General features: G+C 43.4%; 1 protein-coding gene across 1 annotated transcript in view; it reads right to left on the reverse strand.

Moving 5' to 3' along the window:
• Positions 1 to 19933, reverse strand: part of PLVAP (plasmalemma vesicle associated protein) — a 118195-nt gene that overhangs the window by 16712 nt on the left and 81550 nt on the right. Inside the window, exon 5 of the mRNA XM_069649017.1 lies at positions 6588 to 6669. Coding sequence (XP_069505118.1) covers positions 6617 to 6669 — 53 coding nt within the window. The 3' untranslated portion in view covers positions 6588 to 6616. The remainder of the gene's footprint in view (positions 1 to 6587; positions 6670 to 19933) is intronic.

Raw genomic sequence — 19933 nt, forward strand, 5'->3', positions numbered from 1 at the left:
ATTGCAGATACATATAGCCATCATACCTTCATCTTCTGCCAGCTTTAACTTCACATGCCAGGTATGTCAATATGTCACAGGTTAAGTCATGATAGGCCAGGATCCCACTCGCATGCCAGATATGCCACGGGTAATGTCATGCTAAGCAAGGGTCACACCCAAAAGAATGATCACAGCCAGGTGCTATAGTCCTAATATGCAAGATGCAGCCTCCCAAGTGCTGCCACCATATGCCAAAGCGTACAATACGAGTGGTTGCAAAGCTGCTACAAAATTAATTTAGGATCTAAGCCTCTTTTTTTCTCTTGGGTGTATCCAAAAAACAGATATCACTTCAAAGTTTTCCCATTAAGGATCCGAATGTAAACATCGACTTTATTTTTTTAAAGTTGAATTGTGCAGCATAAAAGTGTATAATGGATAAAAAACAAGAACAAAATTGTTGTCAAATACACATAATCAAAAAGAGGGAAAAAGAAAAAATGACAGTGAAAAAACACACGGAATGTGCTCACAACTTTTTTAATGAGTATCTAAACTTGTTCACATAGTTTACTGATCTCTTTTCTCTAAGCAGATCTGCTTAGAAATCAGTAAGCTATGAGAATTAGTTCTTTTTCCTAAGTTTTGATTATGTGTATTTGACAACAATTTTGTTCTTATTTTTTATTTTTTATCCATTATACACTTTTATGTTGTACAATTCAACTTAAATTTCTTTTGTCATGATAAAGTCGATGTTTACTGTGGCCCGCTACCCAGGTGTCCCAAATAAAAGTGTTATAGCATTGTGTTATTGGTTGCTGGACTCACTGTTGTGCCCACTATCCAAACCATAGAGTTATTGCATTGACTCTTGTACCCCCTCATTAGGCCTCTATACCTCTATCCAGGTGTTCCAGGTCTAAGGTGGCTGAATTTACTTTTGTGGAAGTGTTATTGGATTGACTGGTGTGCCCCTCTTTGGGCATTTCTCCCTCTGTCCAGGTGTCCCAGGTCTAAAGTTGCTACATTTATTGTTATGGTCCTCTACCCAGGCATCTCAGATCAAAGTGTTATTGCATTCACTGATGTGCCTCTCTTTAGGCCTTTCTCCCTCTGTCCAAGTGTCCCAAGTGCTGTTGCGTTGACTTTTGTGCCCTCCTTGCACCTTCTCCTTCTATCCATGTGTCCCAACACTAGGTTTGACTGCATTGACTGTTGTACCATTTTCTTTAGGCCCCGCTCCCTCTGTCCAGGTATCCGAGGTATCCCAACTCGAGATGTGACTGCCTTGATGGTTGTGCCCCTCTTTAGCCCCTCTACCCCTAGACAGTTGTCCCAAGTCTAGATGTTACTGTAATGCCCTTCATAGACCCCTCTCCCTCTGCCCAGGTGTCCCAAGACTAGGTGTGACTGGATTGTCTGTCTTGCCCCTTTGAGCCCTCTCCCGCTATCCAGGTGTCCCGAGTTCTCGGTGTTAATGCATTGACTGTTGGACCCGGCACAGTCCTGGTAGCTAAGTTTCAGATGCCCACAATCCCCGGTAGCTAAGGTACAGGTGCCCTTTGAGAAATTGTGTCTCCAACCAGACACCTCCATACACTGCAGGTTTGTACATCAGAGCCAGAAAGTAAAGATCACTAAAATAATGAATCACAATGGTTTACTACCTCTGGTTCAACAACCACAACCAAAGGACCCCCAGGATAAATAACAAAATCACATAGGAGCCAGAAAGGAAGGAGCAATAAACTAATGGAAACACAAAGGTCTTCCAACCGAGGTCTCAACTATCCACAACCTCACCAACGACAAGCAAAAACTAACCACAAACAGCAAAGAGTAACCCCCTAGGACCAGGTAACACACCAATCCAAAGAGGATGCTCACTCAAAGGAATACAACCCACAACCCTCACCACGTGAAATACAAAGAAGCCAGAACAGACAATAGAAATACGAAGAAAAACCAAACAGCTCAGGAAGGTGCCGACTAGCATAATCCCACAACTCTGAAAAACTGGACAAAAAACTGCCCAGACAACCCGAGGAGACATGCAAAGAAGAGAGCAAAAACAGACTACATCGCTTGCTACCATGCACATGTGACTGCGTGGTAAGGAAAAATGGGCCAGCAACAACGAACCGACTGGCAATAAGCGCTGCAGATACAGACCTCACCAAGTCACCAAATGCAACACAACAACTAATAAACCATCCCAACCCGGTCTACACCATGGACAATACCCCAACCAGAATCAGGGACAAGCTGGAATCCATCACCCTCAACACACACTACATCACCAGAGACTGGAACAATGGATGGGTATCTACACAATTCATCACCCATAACAAACTGAAACCAACCAACTCTGTCATAAACATTATCAGTCTACTCGACCGAGAGACTGATCACCAAAAAAGCCACATTGCTCAACAGGTTCAAGCAGGACAAATCCACCAGCAATGGAAACCCAACCTGCAACACACTGGATTAATACAAACAACAACCCGAAAGGAAAATCAAACAAACTGCACTGCTGCCTTCTCAACGTTAGATTCATGGCAAAACACTCAAAAGAAATCTATGACCTTCGAAGCGAAGGAGACACTGACGTGCCCTTTCTTACAGAAACATGGTACAGAAACATGGTTATCACACAACTCTAAAGCCATCACGAACGAAGCAATACCAGAGGACAATTATAAATGAATACACGCCAACAAAGAAAACCTAAGAGGGGGCGGAATCGCAATCATACACAAAGAACACACCTGAGCATCTCAACTTATCACAACCCATGCAGAAGAATATGAATCCCTCTGCATCAAGATAGAACTCAATGACCAACCCAAAATAGTACTCCTACTGATCTACAGACCACCTTCTTACAAACCACAACTTTATAACAAAACTAGCAGACGCCGCCTGCCATATTATCAACCCACCATGACAACCTAGTCATACTGGGACACTTCAACATATGGCTCGAAAAAGAAAACAAGTGCACAGCAAACTCACTCTGTGCACTACAGGAAACTTTGCATTTCAAGCAGATAGTAAATGGATCCAGCCACGATGCCAGACACACCCTGGATACAACGGTATGGAGCGACCACTACTTAATACCATTCTACATCGCATCCCAAAACCGCCCACCGACAGAAGAACTGAAAGAACTAAAAAAACAGCGAAATAGAAGATAATGGAGAGAACAATATGTCAGACGAGACAAACTAAAATACAAAAGACAACTCAAACTATACAAATCAACACTCCTCAAAGCAAAAAAGTTCTACTACGCCACAAGAATAGAATCGGCAAACAATCCAGAGAAAGAACTCTTCAAAATCATCAAAGAGATTAAAAAACCTTCCTGCAAGAATTCCTTCATCTCAACACAAGAACTTTGTGAAAAACATCACCAACCACCTGAGATCAAAAATAAAAGCAATTCAGGAGACCATCAGCCTAGCCTGCGCAAACAAAACCATGACTGCCAGGCCACAGACACCAGGTGAAACACAGATTACAGTGAAACTCACCTGCCTAGAACCAATCACAGAAGAAACCTTTGCAACACTGATCAAGGACACCAACCTTGCAGGATCCCCAAGAGACCCTTGCCTTCTTCCAAGGAATCCTCAACCACAGAACCCTGTGCACGCACTTCCAGAACCTAATAAATCGATCACTCAAAGGAGGAATAGTACCGTCTTCCTTCAAATCAGAATACATTAAACCACTGATAAAAAGGAATCCGAAAGCGCAGAAGACCAGAGCAACTACAGATCGATATCCAACGTGCACTACCCAGCAAAGATCCTGGAGAACCACATGTACAAAATCCTTCTTAAATACATCGAAACAAACGGAATACTTGACCAGTCACAAGTTAGCTTCAAACCAATGAGAGGAACAGAATCAGCACTCCTATCGATATGGGACGACCTGAAAATAAACACAGATGACGATGCCCAATCGGCCCTCATACTATTGGATAGATTCGCGGCATTCGACACAATCACCCACGCAACACTAATAAACGATTGTTGGAATGTGGCATACAGAAATCCACACTAAAGTGGCTTACCTCATTCCAAAAAAACAAACCGAAAGAAACTACCTACCACCGTTCACCTCAAACACCAAAAATATATTCTGCAAAGTCCAACAGGGATCCAGACTCTCTCCTCTGCTTTTCAACATCTACATGTGACCACTGATGAAAATCATTCAGACCCATGGATTTTCTGCCTACAACTACACAGACAACACACAACTGACTGTGGAAACAAACAGAACCCAAGAACAAAATAACAGCCCCAACTGCGGCCTCACAGACATCTGCAATTAGATGGCAATGAACAACCTTAAAGTGAACTTGGCAAAAACGGAAATAATGCTCTCACCCACAGGATTCGACAGGGGGAAACCACAACTGGACGGGCCAATCAGCATGAGAACACAACCAGAGAATAAGGACGTAGGAAATAACCTAGGAATACTCATGGACAACGGACTATCCCAGAAATCACAAGTCCATGCAATAACCATAAAATGCTTGTTCCTACTACGACTCCTCAGAGGATTACTACCCTACCTCTCCTTCCCCCATAGAACCCTCACAATCATATCCCGATACTCACAAGAATTGACTATGCTAACAGCCTCTACCTAGGAATGCCGAAAATACTTACCAAGAAACTCCAAAGGTGCAAAACACAGCAGTTGGATCCTATTAACATTAAACAGAAGAGACTACATTACTTCAGCACTGAAAAGCCTACACTAGTAACAGTGAAAAAGCGCATCAAATTCAAAGCACTCTGCATCGCCCACAAAGCCTTGCACAGACAAGGCGCTGAATTCCTCAGAGACAAGATTAGCTGGTATCACCCAGGAAGGGAACTAAGATACAGCAATGACCTAAAAATAGAGGCAAAATACTACAAAAAAAGGAAATTCAGCAGAACAGCATTCTAATGTCTAATTGCTAACATCTGGAACACCATGCCCAAAGAAATTAGATCCACAGAAGACTGTATCACCTTCAGGAAACTGCTCAAAGCCTGTTTTTTCAGCAGACAATGATAACCTCGAAGGGACACTGGCAACAACAACACCACAAACAAACAACTAGAGAGGAGATGAGATGGGCCAAAGAATCACAAACAAGAACCTGGCTAGATACCATCAAGCAGCAAAAAAAGAGCCACACCATAGCCTCCAACAAACCAACTGACTTACTAACCCATCTTCCCCTTCTTGCTCCACCAACACAACTGACGCCACTACACCAGACCTTGGATTAGCCACATTACAAATAAAGAAACCAAGAATCAATACTACGTTCACACCCACTATCTCTAGATGCTGAAGCGCACCTAGAATGAACCACCCACATAGTCCATAAAACCATCAACAATGCAATTACACCAAGATAACAGATTATCTTACAGCTACAACCACCCGTGACTCTGGATCCATTATGCACACTATCTAACCAGTGCACACTACCAAACCCACTAGAACTCCACACAACATACGAACACCAACAAAAAACCAGACCACACACCCGAGGCACTGAATCTTACCCTTATGGTAACAATGCACAAGACCTCTCACATGAACTCCCACATGCAAAACAATACTCACAGACGCCAGTTCCTCCTGGTTCTGAACCTATCCTCTAACCCTATCCACACTAACCACCCCAACCCCATCTCTTGCAGAGCCATGCGAGCACCTGGTCATAGCCCGTGGGTGGTAGCAGTGCGCGGTATAAATCAACATAAAATAACATAACATAACACTGTATTAGAAACATGTATTATTCTTTGATGAAAAATTAACACAATCGCACAGCGTGGTATATTGGATATGGTCTTTGTAGTGTATTCTATAATGTACATTTCAAAATAATCTAGTATCATCGACACGCTACAATTTTCAAATATTCCTGCCTGGGATATTGTTTGAAAACTTAGTTTACAATATTCACACATGGAAAATTATTTCGCAAAAAGTCAAACCCCCTAAGGGATTATTTAATCTATACAAGATTCGATTGTATGTGATATAATCGACTTTTTTTAATCGAGCGAGAATTGGTCGAATTTCTTTTTTTCCTTTTACGGACATTTTACTGCAAATGCATGCGGGGGAGCCCCATAAAGCCCCCAACCCCTCTACCTTTGTTATTACTCCTAACCCACCCCCACATACATTTGTGGTAAAAAGCGGCAGACAAGATTTCAACCAATTCTACCTCGATGAAACCTACTGTGGCCCAAACTCCCCTTACCAAGGATTCATTGTCTCTATAATTCAAGCCCTGGAAACAGGCTGAATTCCAGCATTAAGCATGATCTACTTAGCTGTAAACTTTACATTAAGATCCGTTCTTCTGAACGAAAACCCTTGTTCAGAATCTTTTATCAGGTACACTGGGCAAAATAAAGAACAGATACCAAGATACAGATATTGCAGGATCAGGAAGCCTTAAACATGAGATACTGTGCATTCATTTCAATGTCATCTCTGTTTTTGGGGGGCTGAGAAGGAAGGGGTGGAGGTTTATATGTCAGTACCCTGTAACTTACCATCAACGCATGGCGTGATTCTGGACGTTTTAATTCAATATTTTGGTAATTTGATCATTTAAGTCGTTCAGGTTTTGGCTGCCTAAAAAAAAAACACAAATTAGTTTGGTGCATGGGCAGCACTCTTACTTTTCAGTCATTCTTCCAATCTTCTACAGCCTTAATTTTAGAGTTATTTTTGACCACACATGTAAGTCTTTACGCGTGCCTTCTCCTCCAGCGCCACACCACACTGTTTTCATGTTCCATGACACTTTATGTCCACCTGTGTTTCTCATTTTCGGACCAGGGTTACCATGAATTTTCAGTGGGGTCAGATCCTCATTTATTTAGAAGCCATTTGTGACAGGCCAATGATAAGGTCAAACATGCCTATACTGGGTTCAGTGTTTGCTCCTTGCACATATAGGATAGCAGTGACAGATCGTTATGCAGGAAAGTGGGGTTTCATCGTCATTGGGGGGGATTTCAATGCACTAAATAGATGCCCCCATAGTATTGACCCTAGCAGTAATTTTGCTAACATTTCCAGAATTACCTTACCTAAACAAAATGTACAGGGTGATAAATGGTTGAATTTCCTCACTGATTGGAACTTGTGTATGGTGAATGGTCGCTTGAAGGGTGATATGCCGAGTCTGACTACATGGAAGGCGGGCAATAACCAAACTACGCTTGATTACTTCTTTGCCAATCCAGCTCTGATTCAGCGCTCCCTTCAGAGGAGAATTCAGTCTAATGAGCGCAGTGACCATGCCATCTTAACCTCAGAGGTTGAAATGAATGTGTCTACTGCTACTCACACCCAGCTCGCGAAGCTGCGGGTTAACCATGCTGGTAATAGAGTGAGCTGGTCGGAGAAAAATAGCCTGCTTGCAAATGTCATCTTTTGTCCTGGCCACTTCATGACCCCTGTTGATTTAACAAATATGACGATGGACGAAATTGAGGGATGGTTTTCAACTAACATGTTAGAAGTTGTAAAAAGAGTTCACCATGCACAGTACTCCATCTGACAAATACCACCACTATGACAAAAGGCTCAGAGATCGGAAAAACGTAAATGAGAAGGGAAATTTGTGAGGCTAAAAGTAAGATCTCTGTCTCTCTGACCAACTTAAAATGATTAAAAACCGGTACCGATGATGGGTTATACGGTGGCGTTATTCCTAAAAATAAGTAGGCGGGCGTAAAATGGCTGCAGTGCTTTGATTGGGTGATATGAGGAAAATATGGCAGGCTCTGGGGCGGCAAGAGGAAGTTTGGGCGAAAAAGTCATCAATCCTGTGAGCGAAGCTCAATGGATCACCCATGTTGAGATGACTTCTCTGGTACAGAATCATGCTGAGATACAAAACTGGCATGAGGGTCCATTCTGGATACATCGGGAAGCCATCTCCCTTAAGATCGGGAATCTTAAATCATGTAAAACCCCTGCTCCTGATCAACTGGCTGTTGTGGTATTAAAAAATGCTGCTGAGCACTGGGCTACAATTCTGGAAACACTGTTTGAGAAGGTGATGTGGGAAGGTAGGATCCTGGTCTCATGGCTGTCAGCAATACTTATTCCGGTGTATAAGAAAGGAGACTGGTTGTTACAGGGTAACTATCACCAACAAGCTATGCTAGATGTTCCCGGAAAGTTGTTTGTCTCCTTCCTATTAGATCGTCGACAGTCATGGTCGGATTCCAATAAGTTCTGGATCGTTTCCAGAGGGGCATTCGCCCAGGTTCCTCCACTATACACATCCAGAGGGCTATGGACTCATTAATTTAGGGCACAAGAACTAGGGGTGGCCATGGTCCGTATGCACTGTTTGTGGACTTCACGTCCTATTTTGATCTGGTTCCCAGGGAAAGGCTTTGGGCAAAACTTGCAGCCTGGGGCTGCCCACCTGTATTACTTCATAGAACTGCTTCATCCTGATAAAACTGTGCAGGTTAGGCTGGACAATGAAGGGACACTGGCTAGCTCCAGAGGGGTCAAACTGGGGTGTAGACTGGCCATGTTCTTGTTCAACATGTACTTAGCAGATCTCCCAGAATATCTTGAGAGGCTAGACACCTGTCCGCCTAGGATTGGATCGGCGCCTATCAAATACCTTGCCTATGCCGATGACTTGGTCCTGATGGATGTGACCTTTGCGGGTATCAGAAAGTTAGCAGAGGGGCTGTGGAGCTATGAAAATGAAATAAATCTAGTCATTAACAGGCAAAAGACCCAGGTTATGCCCTTTACTCAAAAAAGAGTAGCCGCCAGGTTTTGCTGATAGAGGGGACTTGTGTTGATTACACTGATAGCTATAGGTACTTGGGGTGGAGCTGAAGAGTAGAAGAAACTATACCTCATGTAAAGCTGCCAGAAAATGGAAGGCAACACACCTACCAGCATTGCTGCCTTCAGTAAGAGCTCAGTGGGGTTTAGCCTTAATGGCCTTTTGAAACTATATAAACAGTGCTTCTGCCTGGCTGTCTTGAACGGTCTAGAATCTTTAACTCTAGATGATCTGTCCTGGGTTGCCTGGGCTGAGGCGCATTTCTGGTGCCAAATACTGGGACTCCCTCCCTGTACACCGATGGAAATCATCCTCCTGGAATTGGGCATCTGCTCGATGGCTACTATGCTCCTGCTGAAATGTGGCCTACTATACGTGAAGGCCCTTACCAATCCACAGTGTGATCTATTAAGATTGGTGAGTTCAGACATAGCAAACAAAGCAAAGACAGGGTTTGCTAAGTCCACCCTAAGTCTTTTCAGTACTCTCGACTGGGCCCCTGATTGGGAACATGGCTATTGGGAACTCCGGAAGGAGCTGAAGGGATACATGCTCGATTGGGATAGGTTAAAGGATCATGCACATCTTCTGAGTCTGAAGTAATACAGGTTTACTTCATATGTGTGATATACCACTGGGAGAGTGCAGCGTTACCTTATGTTATGTCCCTCAAAAAATCTTTGCAGGTTCTTATTGCTTTTCCATATAAACAGATTGCCAGTATTGGCGAACACTGGGCCTGCTAAGAAATTGAAGAAGACTGAAATATTTTGTCGCCTCTGCAAAAATCATGGTTGCCCTGAAACTGGAAAGCATATATTGACAGAGTGCCCCATTATGCTTCCTGTGGTTAAGTTAAACCTGGGGGACTATGTTCACAACCTGTCCTCAATTGGTGAGAAGTCCTTTGGGTAGGAAATATTCTGCAGTTGGCCTTCTATTGTGTCTGGTTATCATTTGAACAGCTGCTGGTGTTTCACGTAGAGCCTTGACATGCGTAGAGTTACTGTCGTTAGTGAGGTCAGTCAAGAAACTCCTGCTGGCCTGTGTGTGATTGTCTTGCCTGTGGATTCTCTGTTTGCCTGAAACATTGTAATTTTGTTTGTTTGTTTGAAATTTTGACTGTAAACTTCGTATGAATTATGTGTGAACTTTTATCTATGTATCTCGTGCATTTTATGAATAATGAATGGTACTGTATGCATCAATGGTGCTTCTTAAATTTTCTGTATTTGTTTCTATTTTATTATGATTTTTATTTTCCTTCAAGTGTAAAGTCTTTGACTGTAACACATTAAAGTATACATAAATAAATAGCTGTGACACAGTGCCATTAGAAAGGGTTTCTTGCATAGTGCGCCAAGAATACAGAATGTCTGACACTTTACTTCACTTTTTACCTGGCTGATCTCTTTTTCGAGTCTGGATTGTGACATGTTTGCAAAACTTTGTGGCAGGTCTGATATTTTTAAGACAATTAGTGTTGGGCTGGGATGGCCTTTTGGTACACAAAGGTTATTGAAAGTAATTTGTTTTGCCAAGATAGTACCAACTTCTATAATCATGTTGTAATAGCAATCTTGGAGGCAGCAGTTTAATGCTTATTTTTATTGTAATAAAAAAAAATGTTCAAACCTAAACCTGCTGGTTTATATCTCAAACATCCTTGACCTGCCTCCATTAAGGAATGTGCTTATTTCTATTTGTAAATAGTGCCACAGAACTTGAATCCCATACTCTTTATCTAGTTTTAAACCTTCCAAGGTATGCATAATTGGTGTGCCAGTGATGGCTTTGTAAAGATCATCCATACACAGTGCTTTGAATAACCTTATAGCAGTGGCATGTCCAGACTCTTTTGACTGGGGAGGTGTTGTGACTTTGAGTGCTGTGCTTTCTGATGTGAGGTGTTGATTGTGAGGTGTGCTTGTTTGTGGTAATGGAAGGAGGTGTTGTGATTGACTTTCCTTCTTGGTCCCTGCAGTCTGGTTGCATGCGGTGTGTCTGCAAGGTATGAGGTCATGAATGGAATGCTAGGAGAATGATTGGAATGTTTGTGTGTGAATGTGATTCCACCCAGGGCAGTTAGAAGATGTAGTCTGGGTGGTGGGAGCCAGTGGTGTCCCCTATGTACTTCCCTATCTCCTAAATGTACCTTACGAGACCTGATGGTCTATGCTACATGAATAAAGTAACCTGAAGAATACCTGCGGCCCACCCATGTATCCTTTGTGAGTAACCCTGAGACTTGAACATAACAGGAGGCCCAAGTGGGGCACTGACTTATGCAGGGGTTGCATGAAGTTCGAGCTTGCAGACCCACGCCCACACACACACACTGGGGTGGCACGTGGGGTGGCCAATCAGATTCCATTGGTAGCACGTGCCACCCCAGGCTCCTCTCTATGCCTTACAGTCCTATTTTTATTCCATTGTGTGTATCTTGCGTTGGCACAGACTTCCAAAACGTACTTCACCGGAGAGTGGAAAACGACACTCACATCTTCAAGTAACTGTTCTGCCAACTACAAACGTCCCACGCTCTCCATTCCTGTATTTTATTATGCGTAGCAGAGGCTGGTAGGCAGGGTGTGCTACAGAAACCCTTGCTACTAGCTACCAGTGCCTGTGACACACAAGGCCTTAACTCAGGTAAGCTTAGCAACCAATGGGAATCGTTCTAATGTAGCGACTACTGCATGATTTCTTTTATTTGTAATGCTTGGGTTCCACCCTCAATTGAACCTTTGAATGCATTCACTGACTCTCCCTATCACGTTACACTAATTATGTGGTTAACACAGCGCTTTTAAAAATTGTAGCAGAATTTGCAATACAATTAACGTAATTCGATCAAATCACATCCTCATGACTGGGGTCGCAACTAAGATTTTGGTTCGCAGACGTTTGGAAATGTGGACAAAAAACAAAATTTAAATAGTTTTCACAAAATAAATTTCACCCATTTTGCAAACAGTGAGACAGACAGACCAGTATTCATATAAACAATAGTCGAATGCGAAACAGACATAGGGTCAGATTCACAAAATCGTTTTAATGGGAAAATCCTATCGAAAAACCCTTTGTAAATCAGGCCCATTGTCGTCTGCTCACTCACTTACTCACACAATGCGCTGCTCTCCCGGAAGGGGGGAGAGAGTTTTCTAAGCTGGATTGCAAAACCTACCATGAGGAATTCGAGATTCCCAGACATTAAAGAAGAGCAAAGGGTGAAAGAAAAAAGACTACTTTCAAATGATGAACTATGCAATTTGTATATGTGACGTGTCAAATAAAGATGTTCATTTGCCCCCCCTGGATTGACTGTAGAAAGTGTTTGTATTTAGTACGTTTCTTGATTTGTTCAATGTTCCTTTTCTGTCTCTTTTTCCATGACTGATTTTACTAAGTGAAACTGGAACTATGATACAGTTTATCCTGCATCTGGAACCTACCTCCCCATTGTTTCGCTGACATGGCACTAGGTTTAAGCTTGTGGTTTAAGCCTCGGGTTGAGAGTCTAGTTGCAGTTTGAAATGCTTCTTGATCTGTGTTCTTGTCACAGTAGAGATGGTTTCACACGGGCAGCGCTTTGACGGGCCGCTGATAGCGGTAAAAAGGATTTGCAGTAAACGTAGCAAATTTCTTGATCACAGGGTTTGCGTTCTGATCCAGTCCTTGGCAGAAATTCCTGTTTAGCTGCGCTAGATGTTCATCCAACAACTCGATTCACAGATCCCTGTGCAGGTCAGCTGTTTTTGCAAAACGTTGGGCGCCAGCCGCTATCCTCAGGGCTTTGGAGCTCTCCCCCTTTACATAAAGCTGGCCCCACCAGATGCAGGTGAGACAAGTAGACCCTCACTTCCGCCACCACGCCCGGCCTCTCCTCATTGTCCCGTCCCTATGCCCCCTGGAAGCCACAGCAGTTGGGGCCTCAAAGGCCACCGCCATGGCCAACGAGGCAGCCCCTAATGACGCAGCTCTTGCAGGAGCATGGCGGCGCCTCTAGATCCTCTACTCACTCCTGACCCCCATGCCTGCTACATAGCGAAAGCTTGACATGCACAGCCGGGGGCAGATGTGAACGAACGGCAGTGAGCATGAATATCCTAGAGGTTTGCTGGAATCTTGAATCTAAAAACTATAGGAGAGGCAAGAGTAATTAAATACCAAGGGTGGATAGGGTGTGCGTGTGCAAGAAAGCACGGTGTCTGTGTGAAATAGAATAGAGTAAGGCTGTATATGTGTGAGGAAGCGTTTTGGTATATGTGAGAGTAAAGGAGAGTGTTAATGGAGTGTTTGTTCCGCTGTGAATATTTGTTTCAGCACTTTTGTATAAACAGCTGTACAGAAAACTTACCATGAATGTCTGTGTAACCTTAGAGGAAGCACTCTTGTTTGAGTCTGAATATCTGTTTCAATGGAATATTATTTCTCTTTCCAGGGTCCTTTGGCAGGATGTAGCTCCCACGGGTGGGTGGGTCCTTAGGAGGGTCACAGGGACAACTTTGTTGTCTGAGGCCTGCAGCTACATGTCTCTGCAACTAGTGCACGCCCAGAGATATCTAAGAAGGCTTTCACATCTGTTTAGCATGTAAGAGAGTTCTGCTGTCTGAACCTGTGTGATCTGTGCCAAGTGAGAGGTTATCATGCTAAAGCATGCACCTTCAAGATCTGTGCATCGTGAGAGATTGATCTGCCTTTTGAACCTGTGTGATCTGTGTAAATTGAACCTGCGCAATTTGTGCAGCCTGAGGGAAAACCCGGATTCTGTGTATGAGGGCATGGCTGGACCTACTGCTTAAAACCAAAGCATGCAGGCCTGCCTACCTGGAGGATGGCCCTGCTATTCAAACAGTTTTGCAATAGGCACACATGGGTACCCACAGAGTTCTACCAAAAAAGAGTGATGTGCAAAAGTCACGAATCAAAAATGTAGGAGCGTTACTTACTTGAGTAAAGTACTCTTACTTGCATTTCCATGTTTCTCCCTGGCCCTATTGCATTAAAAATGATACTTATCATAATTGGTTAGAGTGGGTAGACCGGCAAACGTTTTTGTTGCCGTTTTTGTGCACACCACCATGCGCATAATGCACTGCACTTTGTGTGCGCACAAAAAAGGGCGAGGGACTTTTATGTTTGGCTAGTGGTTTAGCTCTTCAAATTGTGCACGCACAGTGGGAACTGAGTTGTAATGTACAGTGCATTTGCATTAGTCTTTGTGTATAGGTGTATGGGGTTTAATTCCAGCTTTACCAATGTGTTTAAATAATTTGCTTGCTCTCTACTTCTGTATTCGTATTTGATATTTATATAGCTGAAACCTAGCTAGGACTCAACGGAGCTGTGCACACGTGGTTCAGGCTAACATATGAGGAAGACTAGACTCCCTACTTGTGACCCTCGTTTTTATGTCACTGTAACCCTCTCTGCATGCTCCATAGAAGAAAGTGCCTTGGGTGGAATCCGGACATTTGGTCGCAAACACCTCCAACCTCTTTCCCCCAATACACTGCAAAGCTTTTTTACCACTTCTGCTACTCAAGACTTTTACATGTCTCTCTCAATAGAACAGCCAAGCCTCCCTTCCGCTCACCACTCTGGCCGCCTAGTCACATGCAGCTTACAGAAGTTCCTTAAGAGTCATCATGCAAGTGAGAAGCGCCTGCCTGCAACCCCCACATTTCCCTCCTGTTTGACACGCGTTTGTTAACCTGCCCCCTTTCTGCCCCCTTTCTGCTAACTCATAACAGTCATGTCATTACTTTCTTGGGCCATTCTTTCAAACCCCATCAACAGCTCCTGCCAAGCCACGGTTCAACCTGGATTTGTGTGTTGTGTGTTAGCAAATTCTTCCCTGACTCTTCCTACTGCAACGTCATGGCCGAGGATTATGGAATCCTTAACCAAGTGCTGCGTGATCACCTGTGAGGGGGGCGGGGTCACAGATCCTTCCAACTTTTTGGGTTGCTGTGGGGAGAGGGAACCTGGTATTTTCCACATTTCTCTCACGGTAATGATGGAGTTGTATCCATCCGTCCGCGCCCCAGGAGAGGATACTGAAAAACAGATCAAACAACTAGAGATGTACTGCCTATTCTGCGTAATCAAGGAACAGGTGATTTTGTGCCCCACTCATAAGTGTGCTCTTGACCTTGTTCCTATTGAGCGCTCCCTGAACAAAAATAACCACTTTACCCTGCACTGTTACTGTGAACATTATGGCCCTTCTCAAGAGTTTAGTTATATTAACTGTGGTATGATCACAAAACAGAATCACTGTTACCGCGTTCTTACCATGTTCACAATCATACTAACTCTTCAGATATTCACGATTTTGGAGATCTATAGAGGTCAATGGTGGAAAGCAATATAGCTGCATGTAGGATGACAGCCTGCAGTCATTCTTTCTTTGTGTGCAAAGTCCCTCCAAACCAGCTGATTTGAAGCATTTCCAAGCGAAGACTCAGAATTTGTCTCAGAATTTGTTGGAACGGGAAATCATGCTATATTTTTAAATACTGCATGTTCTACCATTACAGCAACAACTTTTTCTGTTAATCAGAAATGTATCAAGTTCTTGTGAATGATTTACAACCATCTCTATCCCGCATGTTTTTCCCTATATTTTTCTTTTTCCCCATCATAAATGTATTTCACTGTGAAAGTGTTTCCTATTTATTTATTTAAATGTATAAAGCGCACTGGGGCATCGTGGCGCTGTTACAGAATTCTTGCCTGGTTGAGATTGTTGCAGTTAAACGACAGTGCAGACAATAGTGACACAGGAGAAAGCACAGTACAAGCTCCTTGGTTACAGTGGAACAGGATAACAAGACGGGTCAATTGTTGTAAGTTACAGACAGGTGGCCGAGAGTTAGCAGTCATAGTTAATTGAAAAGTTTGGTTTTCAGTACTTTGCAGAAGACTGTGCAGGACCTTTCATTCCTAACGCTTGAAACACGTAATCCCCTGCAATGCTTCCTCCACCTTTTTTTCTGTTTATTTTTAGCCTTCTCAACCTGTTTTACTTCAAGGGGCAAAATATACATTTAAAAATAAATACTAGATACACAGACTTTCTACAATCTGTTCAGAGTGGTTGCGTGGACCTCTGCATTTTACATACTCTGCATCAAGTTGAAGTTTTACAGGTTTTCTAGATTCAGGTTTTCTAGATTCAAAATAAGTATTTCCTTCTTTGACTTATAATTCTTTTTTTCTATATTTATATTTGTCTAAATTTAGGAAACTGAACTGGTTGCTGGTTGGTCAGTCTATCAAAGAAAATGCCTTTTCCTCTTTTGATAGCTTAGTGCATTGACAGAGAGAGAGGTTGTAAGTAACCATGACCACGCGATGCAGGGACAAGTGACCATGTCTGTGAAGGCATTAGAATATAGGCGTATGCAATTTGTGAATCTATCTATCAAATTGTGTTTTCCTCCTCTTAACAGAACTCCCTAAGAAGGTTAGCTAACTGTCAGAAACCTGAGTATATTCTCACTTCTAAGCCCCCTGGATGCTCTTCTCAGGTGTCCAGGGAAAGGCCATCACTCATGGATCCTGACACTGGGGGTGGAGAAGCAAGGGACGATCACCTGGGTGGAGGGTCCTCAGAGTTTGGGAGTGGAGTACCCTCAGGTGAGACATGGTATCCCCCTTTCCCTAATTATGACCAACCAACCCCTTCCCCGACCTTTATGGCTTATTGTGAGACCTCTTCCCTCACTTCTCCCCATTCAACTTTTAAAAGTACTAGGACGAAGAAGATGAGATTAAGAGGAATTAAGACTGCATTTTCATTTTACCACTCTGGTACTGGGATGAGGAAGATGCCTTCAAATGTCAGTAAGAGTAAGGCATGTCCACTTTATTGTAGTCAGGCAAATCTAGCTAGAGATTCACACCTACAACCTGTTAGGAGGTTACTGGTGTATAATGAGTGAGTCAGAAAACACTGCAGGGAGGAGAAACAGGGAGGCATGTGTGTAGACCAGGAGGGTGTAGAGAAGGTCCCTGGAATAAACCCTCCTGTCGCCCATTCGTACAACAGCCCGAAGAATGAGAAACAATAGATGCCAGTTGCTGTTTGGTCAGCCCTCAGGAGGGCCAGTACATGTTACATATGTGAGCAGATATTTGCTTAGACAACCATTCAAACCCTATCCAGCTGAAGTGTTCCTGGACACAGGTGCCACATCACTGGACCAGGCTGACTAATGATAAATATCCAGCCATGATGACATCATTAATGACACCACGACGTAGTAACATTAGCAACAAAGCAAACTCGCATCCCTGCACAAAGTTACACAGACAAGCATGTGCACACACGAAGAACATGCATACACAGCTCTGTAGAAAGAGGACAGGTACATACTGTCAGAAGCTTTTTTCTTTCATTAGGCAGATGCATAAACGCAGAAATTCAAGAGAGAAATAGTCACACAAAACAAGCTAGCAACTGCTTATTGCAACTAACCATAAGGAACTTCAGCGACGTATAAGGAACCTGGAAGAGCCGAATACTAATAACCTTGAGGGAAAGCAATAAAATATATAATACAATACACTCTCTCTCTCTCTATAATATATATATATATATATATATATATATATATATATATATATATATATATATATATATTATAGAGAGAGAGAGAGAGAGAGAGAGAGAGAGAGAGAGAGAGAGAGAGAGAGAGAGAGAGAGAGAGAGAAACCAGGGAACAACTGTAGTGAAATTGCATGAAGCCATATGCCTCAGAAAAAGGAACCAAGAGATGCAGATTCTGCAGCACGAAGCAATGGGCCAGTGCCTGCGGCCAAGGAAAAGGGCAGGTGGAACATTCTTCACTCCAGGGGCAAAGAGCCACCTTCAGAATAAATCCTCACTAATTGCAGACCGAAAAACTCAGTTTTGCAGTCCTCACCCACATGATTAAGCCAAGCAGAACAATACCCTGTTACCCATGGTGGGAAGAGAAGCCGTTCCTGGCGAAGCAGACACAAACTGATACATGTGTTGCCCAACAAACATGCGATACGCAGGCACTCTCTCAGGCTCGGTGGCTATACCAGTGGAAACAAGTGGGACACACAGTCTTTCTCATTACCTTGAGAAGGTACACTGAGCGCTGGGAACAGAGCTGAGTTCAAGGTGAATCTTGTTGCGTGACCTGCGTTGGTTGGCCAATGTGGTTTGATATCTGCGCCCAGGCCTGTGAGCCCTGAACTATGAGAACCCAAAGACATTGTGAAATAAACTAAAGAAATACACCGTAAATGAACTTAGGAAATAAACCAGAAGGAGGGTCAAGTGGACCTAGATTTGTGTTGAGCTTTTGAAAGACTGAACCTGTGAGACAAGTTGCTAATATTGGGAAAGGGAACACTGAGAGTTGAAGAACTACAATTTCTGCCTCGAGTACGGAGCATCAAGACCTTTGTGTTTTGAACTGTAGTATGGAAGGAAGGCATGGTATCAGAGCAAGACAGACACAAGTGATCACTGTTCAAGGGTGTTTATTAAACAGTAAAATGGGTGAGATAAATGCCTAATATAAACCTTAATCTAAGACGGGAACAAGCTACGACCATCAAATAATGATAATACATTCCAAGTAGTGTCTAGTCAAATAAAAATGGCCTATGCTAAAAAACCTTGCCAATCCTTACCTCTATGCTACAAATTAGTGAGGGATAATGTTCACAAGAAAAGAAAGAAGTGTTCACAAAGTCAGGATGTTATGACTGAGGTCTCCCTTCCCCACATTTTTAGTACGGGACAAGGCAGGACTCTTGAGCACAGCACACTCCTGGGCTTCGCCGGCACAAGATTACAGTTCCTTTTTATCAATATCAGGGCCTTCTGTGCCCAAGTCTCTTTTATGTAAATTCTCTTTCTTCAGAGCCTCTGATGTATCACAAACAACAAACAAAAGTTTCTTCTATTAATCTTCACGTTGGGCGATTACTCTTCACCTGAGGATCCCCCTCAGCCGGGCTCCGATCCCCTTCAGAATGTCAGCCTCCCTCAATCGGGCTCAGACCAACAACCAGAACATCAACCTCCTTCAATAAGGCTCAGACCAACAACTGACTGTGAACATCCCTCAGTCGGGCTCACGTTTGTCACCACAATGCAGTTCACTTAGCTTTTCAATTAACAACATGTCAAAAAGTTTTGACTATACAATGGGCTTTGACTTGACCCTTGTATGACCACTTTGACATCTCTCACTGGCCTCTCCTAGGGCCTCTTGGATCTTGTAGTTCTCTCAACTCAACACATTCTCCTTGTTCAAGAGCGGGGCATTCGTTTGAGTCTTTCAAATAAGCGCCCACGCGGCACCGGACCACTCTGACCCTAATACCTCAGTTGTTCACAAAAGACCCTGGCCTATTAGCTTATATCCGTTTACGCAAATGTTGCCACTGCAAGTTTGAGCTTAACACAGTCCGGTTCACTATCAGCTTCCTCTGACTCACCAGCTTTGCTGAACTCATTGGCTTGTCTTCTGCTGGAGTCAAGGACGGTACAACAGCAGCAAGCTCTTTTCCCCACCCTGGCAATCAACGCGGGAGTGCACCATGTACCATTGACATCTGCCACAACAATTGCCAACTGCAATTCCCGGCCTTACTATTCTTTTATTGAAGGCTTTGCGGTTCTGGTTTGAAAAGAGCGAGGGCATTTCCCTCCTTGTCGTCCTTTTGGTATCCACCGCCTTTCTCCTCCATTTGAACTGCCATCTCGGAATAACTGCTTTCTCGTGCATTGGGCCTTGCTAAAAGAGTTCTCTCATGCTCTGCCTTTTATCCCTGTGGGTAAGGGAAAGGGCTGTCAAGTGTGTGTAGTTATCAACAATTGCCTGACTCTGGCTGACCCTTGTGTTGGGACATGTCAGGTAAATGGCTGTGGTGTTAGTTTGTTGTCTTTCGTGGTGTGAGAAAGTGTTTGTGTAGGAAAAGGGGGGGGTAGAGTTTCTAAATATCCTACAGGGTAGGATGGGGAAATGGTGCCATAAAGAAGGGGGTAACGCGTCTCACTCTTTGGTGTCCCAC

This window comes from Ambystoma mexicanum, chromosome 1p, assembly GCF_040938575.1.
Source record: "Ambystoma mexicanum isolate Mex_15411 chromosome 1p, UKY_AmexF1_1, whole genome shotgun sequence".
Classification (NCBI taxonomy): Eukaryota; Metazoa; Chordata; class Amphibia; order Caudata; family Ambystomatidae; genus Ambystoma; species Ambystoma mexicanum.